Source organism: Fusarium graminearum, chromosome 3 (genome assembly GCF_000240135.3).
Source record: "Fusarium graminearum PH-1 chromosome 3, whole genome shotgun sequence".
NCBI classification, from domain to species: domain Eukaryota; kingdom Fungi; phylum Ascomycota; class Sordariomycetes; order Hypocreales; family Nectriaceae; genus Fusarium; species Fusarium graminearum.
Window position 1 is genome coordinate 5,034,130 of NC_026476.1, and position 21,789 is coordinate 5,055,918.

Genomic DNA, 21,789 nt, shown 5'->3' on the forward strand with positions numbered 1-21,789 from the left:
TTATCCTCTCCTTATTTACCCATGTCATTCCATCTGGACTATATTCTGACGAGTAACTATTACTTCTAGTATATCCAATAGACAATGACGCAGTCTGTGCGGTGAATCGCCAAGAGATAAATCGAGGCTCCAGCATCGACTGAAACAAGTATAGACTGGAGCAATTCGCTCTCTTGTTAGCGAACTGGGGAACAAGAGTCTTTTTAACCTTGTTTTTAGCTTATACGATGTGGGGGTTCCGCAGAGTTTTATACGGAGCCGCATTGACATGTTGACTGGACATCTTCAACAAGTCGAAGCCAGCCACTTTGGGGAGTTTTTGCTCGACATGGCCAATGATGGGATGGATATTCACACCTTCAAAACTTGTCCTCGAGTGGCAACAATGGCAAGACATCTTGTTCAGCTTCAAAGATTAGATCAACACGTGCTCTTGAGCAAAGACGATATATCGATTTATGCTTGGATATACAAGGCTTGGCGACAGGGATTATAAGCTCGACACTATCCATCCGGGTTCTCTAAGGGCTCCCAAAATGGAAATCTCCCGCTCGATAGTGGCTCAAAGCCATCAAGGTCCTCATATCCAATCCACTCTGTCCCTACGTATCTGCAACAGTAGGAGCAGATATTCACTCTGGGCGTTTTCCCCAGTGGCAATGAGTCCGAGAAAGCAAGAGAGTTTGAGACATTAATTCTATTCTCCCTCTTTTCCTCCCTCCAAAAAATAATAGAGGTACCCTGACTCTCTTTAAAAAAGTATCCTTACTTTCTCTCCTCGACGACCTTTGCGGCCATTTCCAAGTCTCGCTTCTCTCATCCATTGGCCTCTAGCAATTTAAGCATAAATCCTGCTTATTTAGAGGCGTCTTCTCGGCTGTCTGCTGCCGTAGTCCATTGTTTGATACGAAACGGAACGAAACAGAAACGAAACAAAACTCTCTTGCCGTTAGCCGCCCATCAGCATGTACGCTTCCGCCTTGTCCCTCGCCAGATGGGGGATTGTCTTCTCCTCTGTGGCTTCTGCTGCTGCCAGCAATGTCCATGTTGCCCCTAGAGCTACCAATGCCCCCTCAAGCGCAGCAGCAGCGCCCAAGGTCACCGCTATCACAGGATGCCATCTCCACGCCTCAGATCTGTTAGTAGATAACCTAGGCGTTTCCAAACCGAGGCACTATTAACTAACCGTACACCTAGATACTGCTTCGCTGGTGAGACAGAATACGTGGTAGACATCAAGGTCACTGCCACTACTGATGTTCCCTCTCAATATACCGACTGCCATGCCCATGGCTCTGATATGTAAGCTATTGAGCTATGACATACCATTGGCCACTACTAACCCTCACCCCTTTAGGTTTTGTGTCGGCTCTGATGGTAAAGATGTTGCTGTTCAAGCTGAAAGTGCTGAGTCGGAAGAAGATCACGATCATGAAGCAGGTGAAGAAGACCACGACCACAGCCATGGAGAAGATGCAGCCCAAACAGGAGCTGCTGGTGACAAATCTGAGGAAAGTGATAATCAACACTGTCACTTCCACGCTGGTGTCGAGTAAGCAGCATCCCCCTCTATGAACCATCAACAATCACTAATGGGTCTATTTAGGCATTGCACAGGTGGAAGCGGTCACGGTAGCTCAGAGGCTGGCGAGGCAGCTGGTTCTTCATCTTCTGCCTGTCAACCTCGCAAAAGAGATTACGATGTTGGTCTCCGTGTCGGTCTTCTCTTCGTCATTTTAGCCACAGGTGCCCTGGGTGTCTTTGGTCCCATCCTCTTGCACAAGATGATGCCTAGTAAACTCAACGTTGTCCTCATTGTCTTGAAGCAATTCGGCACTGGTATCATCATCTCTACCGCCTTTGTCCACGTATGTTGCCTTCTCCAATCACTGCCTACCATTTCTAACCCATACTGTTAGCTCTACACCCATGCCTTCCTCATGTTCAGCAATCAATGTATCGGCGACTTGGGTTACGAGGCTACCACATCCGCCCTCGTTATGGCTGGCATTTTCATGTCTTTCCTCGTCGAATACATCGGAAACCGCATTGTTCTCGCCAAGACGAAGGCTTCTGCTGATCTTTCCTTGACTGAGAAGAAGAGCGCGTGGCTCTCCACCGAGGTTGTCAGTGTTCTTGTCATGGAGCTTGGCATCCTCTTCCACTCTCTCCGTAAGTTTCGCCTCTCAAGATTAGCATCACAGTGTATTAACATAATCTAGTCATTGGTTTGACTCTGGTTGTCGCTGGCGATGAGTACTTCCTCACTCTATTCGTTGTCATCCTTTTCCACCAAATGTTTGAGGGTATCGCCCTCGGAAGCCGAATCGCCACTATCGGGACTGCTGCCGACACTCACAGCGTCGTCGTTCCTCGTCCTTCTGATGACACATCCTCCGCACAGGACTCGGACAAGGCTCCTCCTGCTGCTACCGAAACCATCTCCAACGATGAGACGGCCCATGTTGGCCTCACTATGAAGAAGAAGCTCGGTCTTGCTTCCCTCTTTGCCTTCATCACCCCCATCGGAATGGCTATTGGTATTGGTGTTCTGCAAAAGTTCAACGGTAACGACAAGTCCACACTTATCGCCATCGGTACCCTCGACGCTGTCTCTGCTGGTATTCTCATGTGGGTCGGCCTTGTCGAGATGTGGGCTGCAGACTGGATGACTGGAGGCCATGGTCACAAGGCTGAGCTCGCCGATGCCAACATCCTCACAACTATTCTTGCTTTCCTGGGCTTGGTCGCTGGCCTTGTGGTGATGAGTCTCCTGGGCAAGTGGGCATAGACTAAACGCACCTGGGCCTCTTGGTCAAACTAGAGGAATGTTTGGGTACGGAGTTTCGGTTTCGTGCATTTACGGAGTTGGTTGGGAGAGCATATATAGTATAGTCTGCTCTGTCTACGGGTGAAAAGCTGTGCAGATCTTCATGAAAAATGGTGCTGTCAGGATAGATAATTTGGCACTGATAATGATGAACGACATTTCTACCTCATGCACACGCTTCGTGACCAGCTCGATTATGAGATGTTACTTCTCAACAAACAAGACGTAGATCCATCTCTTCACACTAGCCTTCCTACTGTCCTTTCAACGAGGCCTTTCTCAGACTCGGCATCTGGTACCGGGGTGCCTTGGATGTCAGATTCGAACTGTGTGTGTCGTTGTCGTTATCGTTATAAGGCAACACCTGTATGCTGCTGTCCGCTGGTCTGTACATGATGTCCCAGTGATCCGAAATGTTTGGATTCCCATAAGGTCTCAGGGCTGCAAATCTCATGCTTCAAGACCTGTCAGAACTTTCACCTCACCAAAGGTATCGCATGTACTTACGTGTAATTTCCGGGCACTATTCTCGTACCGTTGGCGAGCTTACCAAACCACCAAAATACATGAAACCCGCGCGATTCACGTTTGAGGGGGAACGGTATAGTGTCGTTCGCGTCATTGATGGTTGGATCGAAGAACCAAAATTCTTCGGCATCGCGCATCGTAGTTGCTGAACCGACGTAGCCAAATTCGCCAACACGAAGAGGGTAGGTCCAGAGTGATTCTGTCCAGCCCTGCTCAAAGATCTGACAGTTTTTAGAGAGAAAGATATTAAAAGATTTCAGGAGATACTCACATCCCATCTGAGGTTCTGGCAAGCGTATGACAGCCTACCACCAATCTCAATAAAATCATTCGGATCTCTGTCGATGTTGAAAGACCAGCTGTTATGTGTTAAACAAGCACGATATTGACATGGATTTCTTACGTCAAGTCCTTATCCGGATCTGTGATGAACGGTTCGGCAATGAACATGTTGTCGAATGCCTTTTCAGTATCATACGCCGCTCCTATCACAGTCATCAGTGGGAACGAGAATCGTAGGCCATATCAGGGTTGACGAACCTCCATACGGTATGGACAGTTTCTCTCCGTGATCAGAAACTACCCATACCTTGCCGCCATACAATGGCAAGTAATCGTCGTCGACGTCTGGAAGACCAAAGGTGACACTGGGTTTTATAAGCTGATGATGATCTCGTGATACACAGGGGACTTACCTCAGCTCTCTTGTCTCTCCTGGCTCTATGAAAACCGTATGAGGGAGTCTCACAGGAGGGACGATGTTCTTTGGTTCAATTCCATACAACAGAGAAACCCCATAGTTGGCGTCGTAGATATTGAAGCCTGCCTGGGGCTCAAGTTTGAATTTGTATTGGTGTACCCTTCCACCAGTGTTGGTGATGTTGAATTTCCATCGTGGCGTGAACAATTCGGTGTCTCTCAGCGCAAAAGGCTCATACTCGAGCTGGGTATCGTAATTAAGCACCTTGATTGCATCCACCAGTCCAGTTCCAACCTGGAATGGTGGAGATTTGAACTTCCGGTTGAGGCGGCTACTCACAAATGGCAGGCTTTTCCCACTCGAAGCAATGCGATCTCGAAGCATCTTAGCTACTCCGGCACCATTGAAAGCACGGCCACCATATTTCCCGATGAAAAGGGCTGCGATTCCTGCTATGTATGGCGCTGACATGGATGTCCCGCTCAGTTCTTCGTAACTCTGGTTTAACACAGTGCTCGTGATTTCGAAACCTGGAGCGGCGATGTCTGGTTTAAGGAGCAACTCATTCGTTGGTCCCCAAGTGGTGAAGTAAACGGGCATTGGTCCATAGTCCTCGCCGGTTCTGTTTGCATTGGGTTTTGTGGTGACATTGGCAGCAGCCACGGCGAGTACACCATGTCCGATAGCGCCGCTACTGGAGTAGAAGGGTCCGAACTCTCCTTCATTGCCAGCTGATGCGATCATCACGACACCTTTGTCGACCAGTCGGCTAGCTAGCACAGCCCAGGGATTGTCGGACCATCCGCTTGGCTGTCCAATGCTTGAAGTAATAACATCGGCCTGAGCATCTCTCATCAGCAAAGCTCATACGTAAGTACACACAATATCACTTACTCCCGCATTGTAAGCATCACATAATGCTTGCATTATAGTCACCTCGTCAGTTTCCCATGGGTTCTATCTCTAGTAAGCCGAAATTCATATGTTCTCCAGAAATGCCTCATACTTACATCGGAAAATACCTTGTAGATAAGAAGTTCCGCATCAGGTGCAACTCCGGTAAGCCTGGTCCCTCGGGTTAGTCACACAATCATGCTCTTCGTTCGCAAACATACCATTCATTTTCAGCAGCAATAATACCAGCTACGTGTGTTCCATGCCCTTGGTAATCCATGGGATCATTGTCTGGTCGCTTTGGGTGTTTCTTCTCGTTGTGTGTCTCCCCTAGATAAACAGTCAGTTGTTGAGTCACGCAAACGACGTTGAACATCCCACAGTCGGCTCCCACAAGGTCATAACCTCCTTTGACTTTACATCCCGGACCGAAGCATCCTCCAAGCTTGATAAATTAATGAATAGTGGCCAAGAGCAAGGAATAGAAACATACCGCTTTGTGCGTATAGTCAATACCTGTGTCTACTATGGCGACAGTGGCCCCTTTTCCACGTATCCCAGCGGCATGGAGTTTATCGACGCCCGTCCAATGGTGGATAGAATAGTTTCTTATCGATGAGGATGGACCGTGTTTCGACTGTTCAACTTTGGGCATAGATACTTTGTGTACTGGCCAGACATTAATGACTCCCTCCATCTGAAGTAGTGTATCCGTATTGTCAGTGTCAGTTTCCACTACCATTCCGCTAAAAACATCACTGCAATCAAGACTCTTGAACAGGGGTCTTTTCCGGTCAGGTTTGGTGAGAAACTGGTATGCTAATGTAGCTAGTCCGCGATTCTGAGCATGTGAGCAAGTGTTATAAGAACGGAACTGACTTCTATTACCGGCTCAACTTCGATGATGAACTTGCGAGTGTCGCCATTGCTCTTTCTACCAGTGCTGGAAGAAGCGACTGAAGGTCTGGGGTTTTTTCCGGCATTTACAACAACTGAAGCTGTAAGTAGCAGGGCCTGCAATAGGTTGTGTGGCTTCATCATAAACGAATGGCACCAGCAAATGTTGGGTAAGAAGGTATTGCTAATGATAATTCCACTGGGATTCGAGCACCATATATGCCGATTAGTATATGGTAATGATTAGTGCTTCTCCGGAGGATTAGCTTAGACGGCTCGGTCTCGGAAGGGTGCATTGTCAACGTTGCAACTCCCATCTTGGCCACGGACGGAGAGAAACATGTGCGTCCTCTCAAGCTGCCGTTGTAGTTCAAGCGCCCGGTGTTTTATGTATCACGGCCAGGGTAATCTTGCCCTGCCATTACTGAATGCTGTGCCAAAGATCAAACGGTCAACTCAAAACTCCCAGTGATGTTTCTTGAGCACCCTATGACTTGTTCACAACAACGGGAACTTGTGTCACTGTCCGACAGCCGAGTTTAAAGTGTATGGACCATCCAGAGATTGCCATTGCCGGAGCCCTTCATGTAATGCAAACGACCTTTTGAGCCTCTCTGCCGTTGTGATAGGCCGGCTGAAACAGACATTCTCGAACAAGAATGCAGTGACCCTGAAGCTGTGCAACCCATATCAAGATCTAGCGAGAGATCCAGCAGTAATAAGGGGGCATGTTCAACGTGAGATCGCGTCCAGCGGATCATTTCTCTTGGTTGCAGTACCGTCAAGACGGGACGAAAGATCAAGGCCAGGCACATTCATCTGTTGAGGTAGCAGGTATAGCGACAGTACGACACAAACTTGGCTTTGTGCTGACTGCTGTCAATAATAGATTATTATTTTTTCTAGTGCAAGACCGCATGTCTGATCGAGTATGGCTCTTGGAGAGATGGACAAAGTTCTACGTTACTACCTAGATATATCTACCATCAGGAGTAGCAGACGGGATCCGCTGGACGGGACTACACCTGCCTCTACAATAGAGGGAGGCAGGTGGCCTAGGCAGGTGACTTCCTAGTAGGTATGTATGTATGGTACAATAATACATGAGGAAGGAAGGCACTAGGCAGGTGATACAATGCACAACCTGGGCAGGCACTCTATTGGGTGTAAGCCACGTACTGCAGTGTAATTGTGCAATTACCTTCCATTGAAGCAATTAGATACAGTACTAAGTCTACTACTAACCTAGCACCTATCTACGTTAGTTGGTGTCTGTTAACTGCACACACAGCATAATATCTCTTCTCTCCATCAAATCGAATCACTCCACAGCATGGGCACGCTTAAGAACCCCTCAAGGTTAATGATGCAATGTCTGAATCGTCATTCTTCGCACTGACAGTCGAACAGTTTCAAAGACACGCCGTCGTGATCTCACATCGTGGGCACTTGTCAGTTGTCGACACATGGCAAAGAAAGCTAACGAACAACCGACCACACTTGGCCAAACCATTGAGCCATTAACCAAAAGAAGTTTCGTTCCCAGCCATCAATTAACTGTGACTGGCCATGGCTTTTAAACTGGACCCGAGTCCGTGCCTGGCGATCTGTCAGCTGGTGCGTATTGGCCTGACTCGCGACGACATCTCTATCAAAGCCACATGGATAACGTTGAGCTGACAAGATCCATTTCTGTGCATGTTTGGCTTGAAATGGCGGCAGAAAAACTCAAATTCCGCCCGTATCGGTCGACTTCGAGAAGGTATAGACATACCAGCCGGCTCAAATCAGAGAGAAAACTCGGTCAAACGGTAACTAGTAGCAGGCTAAAAACGACACCTCCTATACAGCGATGCCTCAGATAGAAACCTGGAGAGGAGATCGCGCGATAGTGCTTGAATAAATGTTTCCAATTCAGCTCAGTCTGCACTGCTACAGAAAAACGTGCAGACTGGCCATGCCCGATGCAGCATGTCGACGAACCAACCATACTGGCTCACCGGCTGCGAGCAAGGGGAGCCCGGTTAGTTCGCCGCTGAAAGACAAAGGAGAGGGATGATAGGTAAAATGGTCTATCGTAGAGCTGATAGAGTCTGAGCCTGCTTGGAAAGTTGGCTCTCTCTCTCTGATTATTGGAAATAACGACTATTTCTCTCAGAGGAATGCTACCTATGTATATTGGGACTCGACAAACTAAAACAAAATCTCATCTTAATTTCGGCTGATCGACGTCAGCTCGTCTGCGATTGCTCTTTTCACTGAAAGACAGTGATTGATTTGCAGTACTGAGAGGCATTTGTCCCACACCTTTAGACCTCCAGCAGGATCAACGTTTAGATTTGTGGATCCTGACTCGCCGAAACCATGTGGTTTTTCGGTGCTCTTTTGTTTCTGCTTCTGGCGTGCATCTCAACTCCCACTTTGGAAGTAAAGCCCAGAAAGTCTCCAGCCCTCTGTTCGGTTACGTTTCATGCCAGGAACCAATGGAGCCCCGTCCGTACTCGGCACGGCGAAAAACCTTGCAATTTTGCCTCCATTTTTTGCAGTGCGGTTCGCTTCGCTTCGCTTCCAGACTTCTCCTCTTGTTCACGCAGGAAATAGTGTGATCCCCCTGCGTCAACCCGCCAACACCAGAATCATGCTGGTGCTGGTCTGGGTTAACTAGCGCTTTGACCGGTGTTGGGGACTTCCAGAGGCCGGCCTGAGCTAGAATCGCTTAGGCTTGGTTCGAAATGGGGTCTAATCGCCGTGTGCAATAAAAAATGACTTTGTTCTTTGTTCAATACGAGCTGATGCTTCCTTGACAAAGAGAAATGTTTGTTGACGGCCCGTCAGCGGGAGGAAAGGGGAGAAGAGACGGGAGCTTTGGAATCCGACACCCAACAAACGTATATACTTCTGGCGTTTGTGTGTCCAATATTGAGAAATTACTCGTGATCGATCTATCAGAGACAACGGAGCTAGTAGTAAATGATCTCTGTCTAGCCTTGCTCAGCAAGTTTCCAGGCCTTCGGAGGTTCCTTACCTTTACTTGCCTGGCGATATAGCCCCCGAGGGTTATTTCTGTTGTATATCCCATGCCGAAAAATGCTGATGCGAGCGAGCTCCTTGGTCCTCCTCAAGGGTAAATAGATGGATGTTACATCTCAGGGGCATCAAGCAAATGCAAGTCGCTCTGCAAAGCTTCGGTCGCATGGCACCCTTGTCAGTATGTATTCCAATTAGCATCCCCTGCAGGCAAACTCCACCTTCCGGGCCTCCCCTGTTGACCCTTTCAAGTGTGTCCCATTGGGTAGGCCAACGAACGAACGAGATGATTGGGAATCTCCAGCTCCAACTCCAAGGATGAGCAGATGAGAAACAGTGGAGAGACCAAAGTTAGTTAGTGGAGGAGCGACATTCTAGACGCTATAGCATCCACTAACTCTCCAAAGTTAGAACACCTGTGGTCGGGCTGTTACGCCCCGGCGCAATGCATGTTAGAGCCCGGGTCTGTGGGCCTCTCACTGGGTGCGTCCATTCTTATCTGCCATCCAATCCTCCCCCTCGTTCATCTCCCTGGGTCCTGTCGCAATCCTTCTTCTACCCCCAGTCGCCCACTACGTTACCACTTCCTCTTTTACCCTCATTTGATCTGATCTTATTCTTGGACGACAAGGAAACAACACTCCCGGCGATTTGCTTCCTCAACTATTAATGTCCTCTACTCTCTTTTAATACGTACAATCACAGTACTACTTACTACTCCATCTGATATCAACCTTGACCCAGCAGGTACTCGCTGTTAAACACCAATACTTACACTACCCAACACCCACAAGACGAGCAGCAATTGTCCTCCCCCTTTCTCTCAAGGATAAACCAAGACAAGACAGTTCATACATAACCAAAAACCGGACACGAAACACTCATCATCCAAGTACACATACGACACGAAAGCGTACGGCATTGACTGCGGTACCGTGACTTGAAATCATAATCTCCACATCCTCGGCTTTCTCCATTACGACCCAGCCTCCCTCGACGCGCTGCACTTACCGAGAGGTCCGACTTATTTATTGACTCGGCATATCTAAGAGCTCTCATCCTCATCCTAACTCAACTGCGCCTTAAGCAAAAACCTACCACCAAAAACTACCGCAACAATGGGCAAATCTCTCATGGACAAGATCCAGGCCAAGCTGGAGCTCTTCCGTCTTGAGCAACGCTACACCCGCCGCCGTCATAGACGTTCCACCTTTGTATCCAACGCTGTCTATGTCGATGGCGAGTACGTCTACCAGACTCCCAACAGCACCGGTTCTTCCTCTGGTTCCTCAAACATGGACGCTCTCCACGGCGATAAGGCCGCTACAAGCCCCATGGCCTCTCCCAACACCATCGTCATTGAGGATCACCACTTCCCCTCTGAGACTCAGCGTCAGCAACCACAGCAGCAACCGATGGCCACTGCTGAGCGTAAGCGACTGAACCGATTCAGTTCAATTCCTCAATTTGGCGGCTCCAGCAAGACCATGCCTAGTGTTAAGGAACGAAGGACCAGCATGATTCGATGAGCAACTCACGGTTTATCAAAGCAAAAGCAACAAAAACCAGAAAACCACAAATTTCATGCAACATTCTTATTTACGATTTGACGGGATCTAGCGCCAGGTGATGCATTACAGCCCTGGCGCAGGCGTAGTGGGCGCATAAGCGTGTAAGAAACAGACACACGATTAGATGAGATGATACGGGATGGGATGGGATGATACGGATGAATCGGATTTGACGGGATACCCCCAATTCATTCGTGATTCTCAACGGCGACACTCGCCCAGATTTGTCGTGCACATGTTACAGCATCGGATCATACTACTACCTCAACTTTCATTATGGCAGGACGATACCACCAGCCACGAGATCTTACTTAACGACTTTACTTGGTTACATTTTCCGCCCCGCCTGCATCTCGTTGTCTCCTGTCACGCTTGCAGACCTATCACTGGGCCTCGGCTGACTACGTTTGGGGATTACAAACGGCAGTGCGCTTTACTACAAGTTGGACGTATCATCGGTCGTCACCGACACTTTTTTACCCTAATTTTTCTTTTTATGGCGTCGATTTACACTTTTTTTTCCCCTCTCGCTATCATTGTTGCTTCTATTCCTCGCTCTGCTTCCTACGGGATACAGCCGGGGCTGCTTGTTTACAACATGACTTCTAGAGCTGGCGGGCAATTGTCGGACGACACTGCATCTGTACATATTTGAAAGTATTGCAGCCTGGCCTGGTTGCAGGGAAGAAGGGACATGTATGGACATGTGGAATTTAGCCAAGTTACCAATGAATCAAAACAGATACCAAGTTCAAAACAAGTACTGCAAAAGCTTGCGCTATGATCTATGACGAGTGAGGATGAAACAAGACTTGGCCGGTACGAGTCGTTCTGATCGACATTAATTTCCCGAGCTGCACATGTCACTGTCTTGAATTTGTCATGTTGCTACAGTTTTAATCCAATCTATGCATCGCGTACGTTGTATTTAAAACAGTACGGGGTTTAATTTATGTCATGAATGTCACAGATCAGCAACACGAGTGCGAATAAGAAGCGTTCAATTTCGACACGTCAGACGAGATGAAAGCTCCTCAGTCACTGTAGTTGCATAAAAGTCTGTATGCTCTTACATCAATTTGTGTCACAAAACTCAATGCTTCAGCAGCCGGTTTCTAGCGTGCATGTCACTCGTGTCATTGGGTCACACGATTTAGGGGGCTGGCTACAACGTTGAATTACATACCGCATTCCTAACGTTGGTTAGCAGTCTCAACGCCAGTGGCTTAATTACCTAAGTAAAGAGAGTCTGGGAGGCGCAGGGTTACAGACATGGTTTCAGACTGTGATCGTCATAAAATAGATCATGTTTGAATAGTTAATGCATAAAGAAAGGGCCTTGCCGGAAACACTCATGTTAGTTTTAGCTTAGTAGATATGATGTATCTCGCTCTTCGCTGAGCGCCTACGTATGAATCACCTATTACTTACTGTGTTGGTTCATGCTTTATAACCAAGGTTTACGTTAAAAATAACCAAGATCGTGATCCGTTTTTTTCGATCGGAGAACACTCGGGGCAAATGGTGTCAGTGGCTGTTGCTACGTAGGAAGAAAATAATCCGTGTCTTATTATGGACCGCATGGTGTTCAAGGTCGAGGCGAGCAGGCGAGGCACTGACCATACCAGGTTGACTGACGTCTGAACAAGTGGGCGGCTTCAAGGTTAGATCCTTGATCTGATCTCCATTCTTGTGTCAATTACCCTAGACTTCAAATTTGAAGTTCAACCACAGTATTATGACTTGCCTTGAACTAGAGGTAACCAACCAACAGCTGACCATTTAATATAATCCTACAAAAACGAAAAGGTCAATCTATAATCACAAATTAATACTACAGAATAATGAGAAATTACAACAAATCAAACCCAGTAATGAATGTATCAACACCTAAGTCGGCAGCTAGGTATTGCTGCCATGCATGCTCCCATATAAATGCGAATCAAACTAATTGTAACTCACCTCCCAAAAACTCCCAAAACACCTTTCAATGCTTCCATCATCTTCGAACAAAACAGGGGGGGGTATAAGGCTATGATATCAAAACCAAAAGCATTGGGTGCCCATCCCATCTCCAAAGGAGAACAAAACGTACGCCACGCTTATTAAACAGCAAGTCCGTCGTAAGCTCTCTCTACCGTTCGGCTGCCCATACCAGGCACCGTCCTCAACTGACCGAGACTGTCAATACGGCCGCCAGCCTCGTCGTTGCTGACAAGCTCGAGGTAATCGACCAGATCGCGGGCTCTCTTTGCACCAAACCCGACTAGGCCTCGGATTTGGTCGAGGTCACGCGAGTTGACGATGTCAAGAAGTTGTTGCGTACGAGGCGAGGCAGGACCTTCATCTTCACCTGCAAGGATAGACTTAGTAGCAAGGGGCTTGACCTTGGTCTTTCGAGACTTGGACTTTTCGGCTTTATGCACAAACTCATCTTCATCCACATCGGCCTCAGCAGTCTCATAATCGCAATCCGCATCATCATACACAAGCCTTCGCTTCTTGCGCTCCGATCGGGGTGTTGTCCGACGGGGAGAAGGTGCGGGAGCCTCTCCATTCAAACGCGATCGCAGTCTCTCGATCTTGTTCAGCAACTTTGCCTGACCGGGGAAGAATGGCAAAGCCATCTCATACATCTTGAGAGCGATCTCATCCTCACCACGTTCCTTGTGTTGACGGGCAGCGAGAAGGAAACGCAAACCTTCCGACTTGGAATCATCTCGCCATTCGTCGCTATCGATTCGCTTCTCAAGAGCTTCTAATCGCCTCTGTACCGCGTCACTGATCTCGGGCTGAACTGTTGGTGGTGGTTGGGACTTTTGCTCATCTGCAATTCGAGCAGCGAGAATCTCGCTGACCTTCTTCTCAACCATGGCCTCGATCTGAGCAGCCGAGATCGTGATAGAGGCTGGAGCTGCAGGTTTTGAGATCTTGCTCGGTCTCATAGCGGCATCGTTTTCAGATGACCGCTTGACAGGGTTCGTGGTCGTTCGGCGGGCCAAATTAGAGCTCACAAGAGGTCGGTTGGCCGGTGCTGCTGGCTTCGACTTGTCAATATAGACGCTAAAAGCCTTGACAGGCTTATCGGCTGCTTTTTCAGCAGCCTTGTCGGTCGCCTTGGCGGCGACATTGCCATTGTGCACATTTGTGAGGTTGGCAAGAGGTCGCAGAGGCTGACGCAGAGAATTGGCCGATAGTCCTGAGTTCGCTCTAGGAACCGATTTGTAGACAATTTCGTTCTCAATTTCCCTGACCTCAATTCGCTTTGCGCGAGAGCTGACGTTCAGACTGCTGAGAGTATCGAGGTGGTAACCTCGTAGAGGCGATAGGTTCAGGATCATGACAGTAATGCCATTGTTCTGACCCAATGACAGAATGCGAGTCATCTTGGACTCTCGGTAGGGAATTCGCTTGTCGCCACGACCAATAGCATCGATACACTGGCTCAAGACAAAGAGACTCTTGTTGATGGCTGCAGATTCCACCAGTCTCTCTTTTGCATTATCAGTCCGGCGGTTGTCCTCCGAGCCAGCCAAGTCAATGGCTGATGCTGTGCTCTCCTGAACCGACTCTGCGGTCGTTTGTATCAGCTTAACCCGCAGGATAGCGTGGCTACGACTGCTGTGAGCGTTGAGCTTGGTGGCTGCCGTGACGCGGTTGTTGTTGGCCTCGATGTACAACTTTTCAAAGTCCTTCAGATCCTCGCAACCTCGTTCAGACAGACCGACTACAACAGTCTTGCCGTTGGCCTCGGCTCGCAGTGGTAGACCGGCGGGTGTTCGTTTCTCGGGTGGCTCGAGCAGATCGAAAACTTTGTCGTTGTAGATTTCGTAGTATGATAGAAGAACCTTCACATCGGACTCGCCCTTTGAGTCCTTCATGATCTTCTTGCCTCTGCGGAATACACTACTAAGCATCCTGGGAATGACACCACGATCTGCCAGCTTCATACCGCCTCGCATCGTGTGTGTTTTACCCGTACCTGTGACACCATACGCGAATATTGTCACGTCAAATCCCTGGAAGAGAGACTTGACATATGGAGCAACTATCCAAGTCAACACGCGATACGGGGAATAGCAAGACAAAACGCGTTAGTATAAAAGATCTTACCTTCAGCGGTGAATAATTCCTCCTGAGTCGTAGCCCGGTCGTACACGCCGTTGAAAGTAAAAGAGAACTCCTCAGCCTCATTCTTTGGGTTGGGAATCTTTACAATCGTGTTGGGCTTGCTAGGATCGACAGCATCGGCTCGAACAATAATGTCACATTCGCGCTCCTTTTCGAGGAGCGGCCGTATCCTAGAGACGACTCTGACACTCATCGTGTGGGTGTATTCGGTATCGGGAGGATTGGATGTAAGGGGGGGTTCCCGAAAAGTAGTGCAGGCAACAAGCTGAAGGTGTGCAAGATTCGGACTCTATCAGCCTACCAAACTGGCCGCTACCACGTCCAGAAAGTTAGCAAATATTTGCTATAGACAAGATCACAAGGGTATCGGTCTAGTGAGATTGGTGAATGAAAGCACGGACGTTGGCCCAGCAACGTCTACACGTGACATGACGTGGGAACGGGAAAAGCCGCTAACGATACTGGCTCTGGCGTCTAGATCGAGGTTAGGTGAAGAGAAGAGAAGAGAGGTAGATATACAAGCTATACAGGCTCTTCCGGAGCTCATATATCCAACCAGCAAAATGCGAGGCCAACTGCCGTTATCAAGAGCGGCCCGAGGGCTGAGGCTGAGGGCATTGCCTTCATACGCCTGCACCCAGTCTCAGTGCAGGTCCATACAGATCAACGCTGCGCCGAGCACTGAAGCGCCCAAAGTTGGTGGTGATGCTTTCGGAGCTCTTGAGACGAGGGATCCTGCGGGTATGAACATGCCACACCATTGGGATATGATCAATGGGCTCTGATATCTGACATTATGCTGTATAGATGCTCGATTTGAGGTCCTCGGCTCGCCATATTCTCTACTGTCTGTGACCTTGTCGGCATCGCAGAAGCTCTATACTCGGCGGGGCACATTGGTTGCTGTCGCCGGCAAACCTGAAAATGTATGCAATCGCCAAAGAAGACTATCAGCAGAGTCATTAACGGAGTTACTAGGCCCAATCTACCCTCTCGATCCTCAACCCGATTACACGAGCCCTCCTCGGCGTCCCTTTCCTCTACCAGCGCATCTCAGCTACGACGCCCATCACAGCCTTAATCTCGACCAAGTCTCCCACAACCACATTCACAGTTCTTCACCTCGATGGAACAACAGACTGGATGATCGCCCAAAGGAATGCTTTGTTGGCTTGGACAGGACATACCCTCTCGCCCTCAGCGCGCATCCAGAGCAGCCTGACACTCGCCCACTGGGGTAACACACTTTTGACAGGACGAGGCCTTGCTGCTCTATCGGCACCTGGACAGATTTACGAACTTACACTTAAGGAGGGCGAGGAATTCGTGGCTCACCCTGGAAGTGTTGTCGCATACTCCATCAGTCGATCCCTTCCTCAGCCTTTCCGCTTCAAGAGCAACAGCCTACAACTCCAGGTGCCCTCACTATCACGATGGATCTCAGAGCCCGACTGGGTAAAGACCGTCCGCAGCTCTGAGGTCTGGAAGTACCTAGCACGAGCTTTCTACGGCCTACGAACAGCGACCCGCAGAACTATCTGGGGTGATCGCCTCTTCCTCCAGTTCCATGGACCCACCAAGATTCTCATGTCCAGCCGAGGTGTGCGTGCTTCAGATGTCCTCTCCAACAAGCAAGTGAACGAAATCGCCGACTCTGAGCCCGGCGTGATCTCTCAGGCCGTCGAACTGAGCAACCAGCCCAAGCTCACAGATGGTGCCGAGACCAAGTCTGCTGTTGTTAATGTCGCCGGACAGGGGCAAGATGATAAATCCGTAACTGGAATTCATGTTGCCAAAGTTGAAAAGGACGGTAAAGTCAAGTTCGAGGACAACAAGGACCTGAAGGAGTTTATCCGATGAAAAGAAGCACGCAGAGAAATGTAAAAAGCGAGTGGGCGGTATTACAGAGATGAAAAAGGAGAAGGAAGACGAGCAAGATGTTTTTATACAACCTTTGTTTTATGTATGATCACCTATATTATCTATCATAGAGCTAGGGCCTCTATGTATCAACACCCAGAGGTCAAACAAGTATCGCAGATTCATGATTGCGTATTTCTGAGGCCCAATGGTTGACTTCTTCACTGTTCGGGTCAACGTCGTCCCTCTTCTCAAATCAGCATGCCAACGAGGCTTCAGTATGGGTGTAATGAGCTAGCTGTTACTCTCATGAGGTCATGTCGAATAGTTAGACCGACCCATCGACTGGGTAATCGTAAGGGGTAGACGGGAAATCGCCCGTTGTCGAAAGGATGGTAAAAGTACTATCTAGCTAATAGAGATCATAGGCCGATCAACCGGCTAAAGACTTATAGTGACTGCACTTGACTGATTCATGGTCAGCTACAGCATTGAAAGTAACCAATGGTTATATCAAGCTGCGACAAAAATCCCTTGGATGACTGTAAGAAAATGAGTGCATGCAGAAGATCTTCCCGCGTCTCAACAATTGGACAGTTTCGCTCACCACTCACGCTTTTGGTTAGGCAGTTCGCGACTCGGCTTCTTCTTAAGTCCAGAGGACGTAGTGGGATGCGAAATTCCATACGTGTATTATTCAGCCCTCATGTCGAATGAACTCACCCCTTGAAGAGGAAACAAGCTTTTTTTATTGGAGAAATACAGACAGACACATGCAGTTTCAGCCCGGTGAGTCAGAGAACGGTAGAAGGGCGAGATATGCTGTAATCTTTTGTCCGTAAGCTCGGCCGGGATAGAAACGCGACCATTAAGACCGAGGAGTATTACTACTGCACCCCAAATATCTACACCACTAGACTAGACTACGGCGGCTTTATGGTCCGGTGCATAGGTAATCCCGATCTTTACGCCGCTATGGTGATTTAACAGACCGAGATCTAGAATTGTAGATTCCTGCAGTTTCAGTAAGATGTGCATACTGCTACCCCACCAAAGGATCAAGAGATGGGATTGGAAATGAGCGATAGTCTTAGTAGGTAATAATTAGGGTGCATCTGATACAGATAGATGGGTAGATAAAGGTGGAAGCAACTCCATGGAGCTCTTCCACGGCGCACTGACAGCCAGTGATGTATATAAGGAAATCTTGCTGCTGCATCAAAAATAATTGACCGATTATTTCGTATCACTGTCAAGTAAAAAATAATTCTTGACCAGCAATCTTTGCTCCCGATACATCTTGATTATAATTAATCCTCCTTCACACAATCACAATCATGCCTCGATCAACCACCTCCTCGTCCTCGGGCACAATCAACGATAGAACAATTCAGCCAGCAACATCGATAGACCCCGAGAAACAAAGCTACCAACCAACCAATACAACAGAAGCGAACATACATCCAGTGCCTACCAACATCGTCGCAGCAGACCTTGAGCGTGGTGACGATGATGAAAAGAAACAGTCGCAGCAACAGCCCCCAGCAGGTGGTCCCCCACCTGGAATGGCCCCAGCCGATTTCCCTGACGGAGGAGTCGAAGCTTGGCTCGTCGTCTTTGGTGGTTGGTGTGCTCTGTTTTGCACATTTGGACTCGTAAACTGCGTGGGAGTTTTTCAGAAATATTATGTTTCTGGGCCGCTCAGCGATCACGACAGTTCTGCCGTGAGCTGGATTCTGTCTGTCGAAGTATTCTTCATGGTGTTCTGCAGTGCTCTCGTATGTATAGTCTCGCCCTTCGATGAAATTGCACCTCACTAACTGTTGACATAGTTTGGTCGTCTTTTCGATACTTATGGCCCAAAGTACCTCCTCTGGTGCGGCACTGTTGCTTACATCTTTGGTCTTATGATGGTATCTTTGTCAACAGAATACTACCAGTTCTTCCTTTCGCAATCTATTGTTGCATCCATCGGCTCCAGCGCTGTGTTCAACGCCTCCATGTCCTCCCTTGTTACCTGGTTCTTCAGACGCCGTGCGGCGGCTTTCGGTATCATGGTCTCTGGATCGTCTCTGGGAGGTGTTATTCTTCCAATCATGATGGACAAGATGATCAAGAGCGTGGGATTTCCCTGGATGATGCGAACTATGGCCTTCATGTTCCTTGTTCTGCTCGGCATCGCTTGTCTGACTGTCAAGTCTCGTCTGCCTCCTCGCCCCAGGCCTTTCGTCTTCATGGAATACATCCACGGTCTTAGCGAGCTTCCCATCCTCATCACTGTCTGTGGATTCTTCCTTTTCATGTGGGGCATGTTTCTTCCTTTCAACTATGTCCTGCTCCAGGCTCAGGCTGCAGGCATGTCCGAGACCTTGATTCCTTATTTGCTACCTATTCTCAATGCCGTGAGGTAAGTCGTATCACACCCCGTAGTGCCAGATGTCATGTGTTAATGTGGTCCTAGCATCTTCGGTCGTATCATCCCAGGCATTATTGCTGACAAGCTTGGTCGATTCAATGTAATGATCGCCATCACCTTTGTTTCTGCACTCTTTTGTCTCTGCGTCTGGATCCCCGTCGACAACACAGCCGGCATCGTTGTCTTTGCCGTCATCTTTGGTTTCGCCTCGGGTGGTTACATCAGTCTTGTCCCGACTCTTATCGCCCAGCTTTCTGACATCCGTCAAATTGGCACTCGTGTCGGTGCTGCGTTTGCCGTTGCGTCTTTTGGTGCTCTGACCGGAAGTCCCATTGGTGGTGCGATCGTATCTGCTCAGGATGGCAGTTATCTGGGCCTGCAGCTTTTCTGTGGTTGCTCTATGATGGCAGGCTGTATCGCCTTCATTTGCGCACGTTATGTGCAGGTTGGTTTCAAGATTGTCAAGGTTTGAGCCACACATTTTGAAACCATTCCTAAATCAATTGCTCGGGGTAGAGTTCAATAAAACATAGGCGCAAAATGATTCTCTGTGGTGGGATACTGAAGTGCATTGAGTTCTTGGTATAATGTAATGTAGCAGATAAAAAGACGACACTGGAGGAAACATATGATACCCGGATACACGATATAGGTAGAGTATAATATGATGGTGCTTTACATCTTCAAAGAGTAAATCCAAGAGAGCAGCAACCATAGATTTACTATTTGAAGATGTAAAGCACCGCCATATTACACTCTGTATCGTGTCTCTGGGTATCGTATGTTTCCTCAGATACACGACATAGAGTACTAGAAACAATCGATGAAGAAAACCAAATCAAAACATGGAAGACGTTTCGCATGATCTTGATTTAGGACATAGTATCACAGGAACGAACAATGAAATCCTATACTTCAATGAATTAGCATGTGCCAAGAGGAATAAAAAAGCAACATGAATAGAGTATGGGATGTTCTCAGGAATGTAGATAGATATTGGTGAGTGTTTTAATCATTAAGGATCATAAACAGCTTCTGATTTGGGATATCATCATTGAAGGGGAAGGTGCACAAGGATAAGGGCAAACATACAATGTGTGTTAGAGCAACAGGGTTGTCGTAAGCAGAGGGTGGACCTATTAAGTCTGAGAAAAGTTAGCAAGTGTTCAAAAGCAACGAGCAAACTTTAGTATGAGAAGATAAGGGCTCAGGAATGTAGATAGATAGATATTGGTGATTGGTTTAATCATTGAAGATCATAAACAGCTTCTGATTTGGGGTATCATCATAGCCAGGGGGGAGAAGGAAGACGAGTTTTACATACCATAAATAGTCATATTATCGCGTGCTGTGCAACAAAATGGTGTAAAGCTACAAAATTCTAAACACAATCAGTAAACATGTTCTTCAATAGTCATCAAACCATGTTATTGAAAGGAATTTGCTCAGGAATGTAGATAGATATTGGTGATTTGTTTAATCATTATATATCATAAACAGCTTCTGATTTGGGGTATCATCATTGCAAATAGAGGGGTTGTGTAGGGAAGAAAGGATGAGTGAGAACTTACCTTATGAAAGAAACCTAACTGTCCACACGTGAGATGGCACAGTTCAGAGCTTCACATGGAAACAAAACAAAACTCCAATTCTCTAGTGTAGCACCTCTTCCTCGCCCAGAAGAGTTATGTACAGTCGCTCCCGTCCCGTTCGCCTGCGTGTTGTTTTGTGCTTTATTGGCTACCCTCGACAGTCGCCTTGATGGGGTTAATCTCAACTCCGTACTTCTGGCTAAGTCGCTCCGCCCTTCGCTCATCGTATCCAGGAGGTCGAATGCCTGTCATAATGTGAGATGCCGCATGGAGAGAGCAGACGCAATGCGCGACTTACCTCGACCTTCGCCAATCTCTGAAATGGTCTGCTCAATAGGCAGTCGGGTGGATCGTCGGACAATTTCCTTGCGCTCGAACTCATCGCCCTCTCGCTTGAAAGAGTCGTATCGGCCGCCAAGATAGTGGAACATACCCTGGAAGGCGGCAAGACCACCGCCGAGACCCATGACGATGGGCATTCGTTTTGCTGTCGTATGTTAGACCATATGCGCTAACGTATTGAGCTGTGAATCATCTCATACTGGGAAGACCAAGGACAGCGCCCAGGGCAAAACCACCGAGAGCAGCAGAGAAGGAGTCGTCTTTTTCACGAAGGTTCATAGAGGTTCGCGAAGCAAAGACATATGCGGCGGGGGCGGCGGCTGGAGGATGGCGTCAGTATTGCAAAACTCTCAATTGAACTTTCCCGGCCGGTATATCATACCTCCGATACCAATCATGGCAGAGCCACGGGTGAAGACGCTCAGAATGCCGACATTGTGCTTGGCCATGGCATTCTTGACGGAGGAGAGGAAGAGACCACTGAGACCACCAACCACGGCAGCCTTTGCAGTGTCGTCTAGGACATCGTGAGGCTTAAAGTAGGTGTCGGGCTTCTTGTGAGCCGGCAGGTTCGCGCTCGACGGGTGCTCCATGGCGATTGCAATTGCTGAGGGAGGAGTTGGGAGCTTTATGTCTTGGGCCTGAGGTTGGAGCCGAGCTATGGAAACTGTAGGATTGCGAGCCTCCACTGCAACACGTGACGTTGGTCATTCAATTGCTCTGATCTCATTGGTTTATGCAAGCTCGATTGAATCCGAGATGATGGCTCGGTACGTACCTCGCCCGATGCCCCACCACCTCTGGAGACTCTGGTCTCTAAGAAAAATCCGCTGTGAGCTTGACAAGATATTCTTCTGTTTGAGCTTCAAACGTCATTGGAACTGCTCAAACAAGATCAAAGCCAAATATCAATACTCGAATTCTCATTCAATAATCTTACCGCTCATTATCAAGCCCGTTTCAATATACAAACAGCACGAAACTTGGCTTTAAACAGAGCA

General features: G+C 48.2%; 7 protein-coding genes across 7 annotated transcripts; 4 read left to right on the forward strand and 3 right to left on the reverse strand.

Annotated features, from left to right (window-relative positions):
* Positions 1-965: 965 nt before the first annotated feature.
* FGSG_06331 (uncharacterized protein) lies at positions 966-2,958 on the forward strand (the record flags this gene model as incomplete). Its single annotated transcript, XM_011326686.1, has 7 exons — positions 966-1,138; positions 1,198-1,302; positions 1,358-1,552; positions 1,607-1,868; positions 1,920-2,172; positions 2,223-2,777; positions 2,954-2,958. 7 exons carry the CDS (start codon positions 966-968, stop codon positions 2,956-2,958), a joined length of 1,548 nt encoding a protein of 515 aa, XP_011324988.1.
* A 125-nt stretch (positions 2,959-3,083) lies between these two features.
* Positions 3,084-5,990, reverse strand: FGSG_06332 (uncharacterized protein; the record flags this gene model as incomplete). Its single annotated transcript, XM_011326687.1, has 11 exons — positions 3,084-3,216; positions 3,338-3,579; positions 3,630-3,717; positions 3,762-3,843; positions 3,899-4,005; positions 4,054-4,898; positions 4,953-5,015; positions 5,069-5,123; positions 5,174-5,397; positions 5,446-5,649; positions 5,841-5,990. 11 exons carry the CDS (start codon positions 5,988-5,990, stop codon positions 3,084-3,086), a joined length of 2,193 nt encoding a protein of 730 aa, XP_011324989.1.
* Positions 5,991-9,994: 4,004 nt separating this feature from the next.
* On the forward strand, positions 9,995-10,405 carry FGSG_06333 (uncharacterized protein; the record flags this gene model as incomplete). Its single annotated transcript, XM_011326688.1, has 1 exon — positions 9,995-10,405. One exon carries the CDS (start codon positions 9,995-9,997, stop codon positions 10,403-10,405), a length of 411 nt encoding a protein of 136 aa, XP_011324990.1.
* Positions 10,406-12,552: 2,147 nt separating this feature from the next.
* On the reverse strand, positions 12,553-14,771 carry FGSG_06334 (uncharacterized protein; the record flags this gene model as incomplete). Its single annotated transcript, XM_011326689.1, has 2 exons — positions 12,553-14,495; positions 14,561-14,771. The coding sequence occupies 2 exons, from the start codon at positions 14,769-14,771 to the stop codon at positions 12,553-12,555; spliced, it is 2,154 nt and encodes a 717-aa protein (XP_011324991.1).
* Positions 14,772-15,081: 310 nt separating this feature from the next.
* On the forward strand, positions 15,082-16,603 carry FGSG_06335 (uncharacterized protein). The gene is made up of 3 exons (XM_011326690.1): positions 15,082-15,319; positions 15,386-15,504; positions 15,557-16,603. Exons 1-3 carry the CDS (start codon positions 15,142-15,144, stop codon positions 16,436-16,438), a joined length of 1,179 nt encoding a protein of 392 aa, XP_011324992.1. The 5' UTR covers positions 15,082-15,141; the 3' UTR covers positions 16,439-16,603.
* A 1,172-nt stretch (positions 16,604-17,775) lies between these two features.
* FGSG_06336 (uncharacterized protein) lies at positions 17,776-19,326 on the forward strand (the record flags this gene model as incomplete). Its single annotated transcript, XM_011326691.1, has 3 exons — positions 17,776-18,216; positions 18,271-18,845; positions 18,900-19,326. The coding sequence occupies 3 exons, from the start codon at positions 17,776-17,778 to the stop codon at positions 19,324-19,326; spliced, it is 1,443 nt and encodes a 480-aa protein (XP_011324993.1).
* Positions 19,327-20,481: 1,155 nt separating this feature from the next.
* FGSG_06337 (uncharacterized protein) lies at positions 20,482-21,410 on the reverse strand. Its single transcript, XM_011326692.1, has 4 exons — positions 21,171-21,410; positions 20,989-21,108; positions 20,745-20,933; positions 20,482-20,691 (listed from the first exon to the last, which is right to left on the reverse strand). The coding sequence occupies exons 1-4, from the start codon at positions 21,379-21,381 to the stop codon at positions 20,588-20,590; spliced, it is 624 nt and encodes a 207-aa protein (XP_011324994.1). The 5' UTR covers positions 21,382-21,410; the 3' UTR covers positions 20,482-20,587.
* Positions 21,411-21,789: the final 379 nt, after the last annotated feature.

Coding starts and splice junctions, on each gene's coding strand:
- FGSG_06337 (XM_011326692.1), bottom strand. CDS start 21,381: ATGGAGCACCCGTCGAGCGCGAACCTGCCGGCTCACAAGAAGCCCGAC. Junction 21,109..21,170: donor TGCCATGATTGGTATCGGAG/GTATGATATACC, acceptor GCCATCCTCCAG/CCGCCGCCCCCGCCGCATAT. Junction 20,692..20,744: donor AGAGATTGGCGAAGGTCGAG/GTAAGTCGCGCA, acceptor ACATTATGACAG/GCATTCGACCTCCTGGATAC.
- FGSG_06335 (XM_011326690.1), top strand. CDS start 15,142: ATGCGAGGCCAACTGCCGTTATCAAGAGCGGCCCGAGGGCTGAGGCTG. Junction 15,320..15,385: donor TGAGACGAGGGATCCTGCGG/GTATGAACATGC, acceptor TATGCTGTATAG/ATGCTCGATTTGAGGTCCTC. Junction 15,505..15,556: donor TCGCCGGCAAACCTGAAAAT/GTATGCAATCGC, acceptor CGGAGTTACTAG/GCCCAATCTACCCTCTCGAT.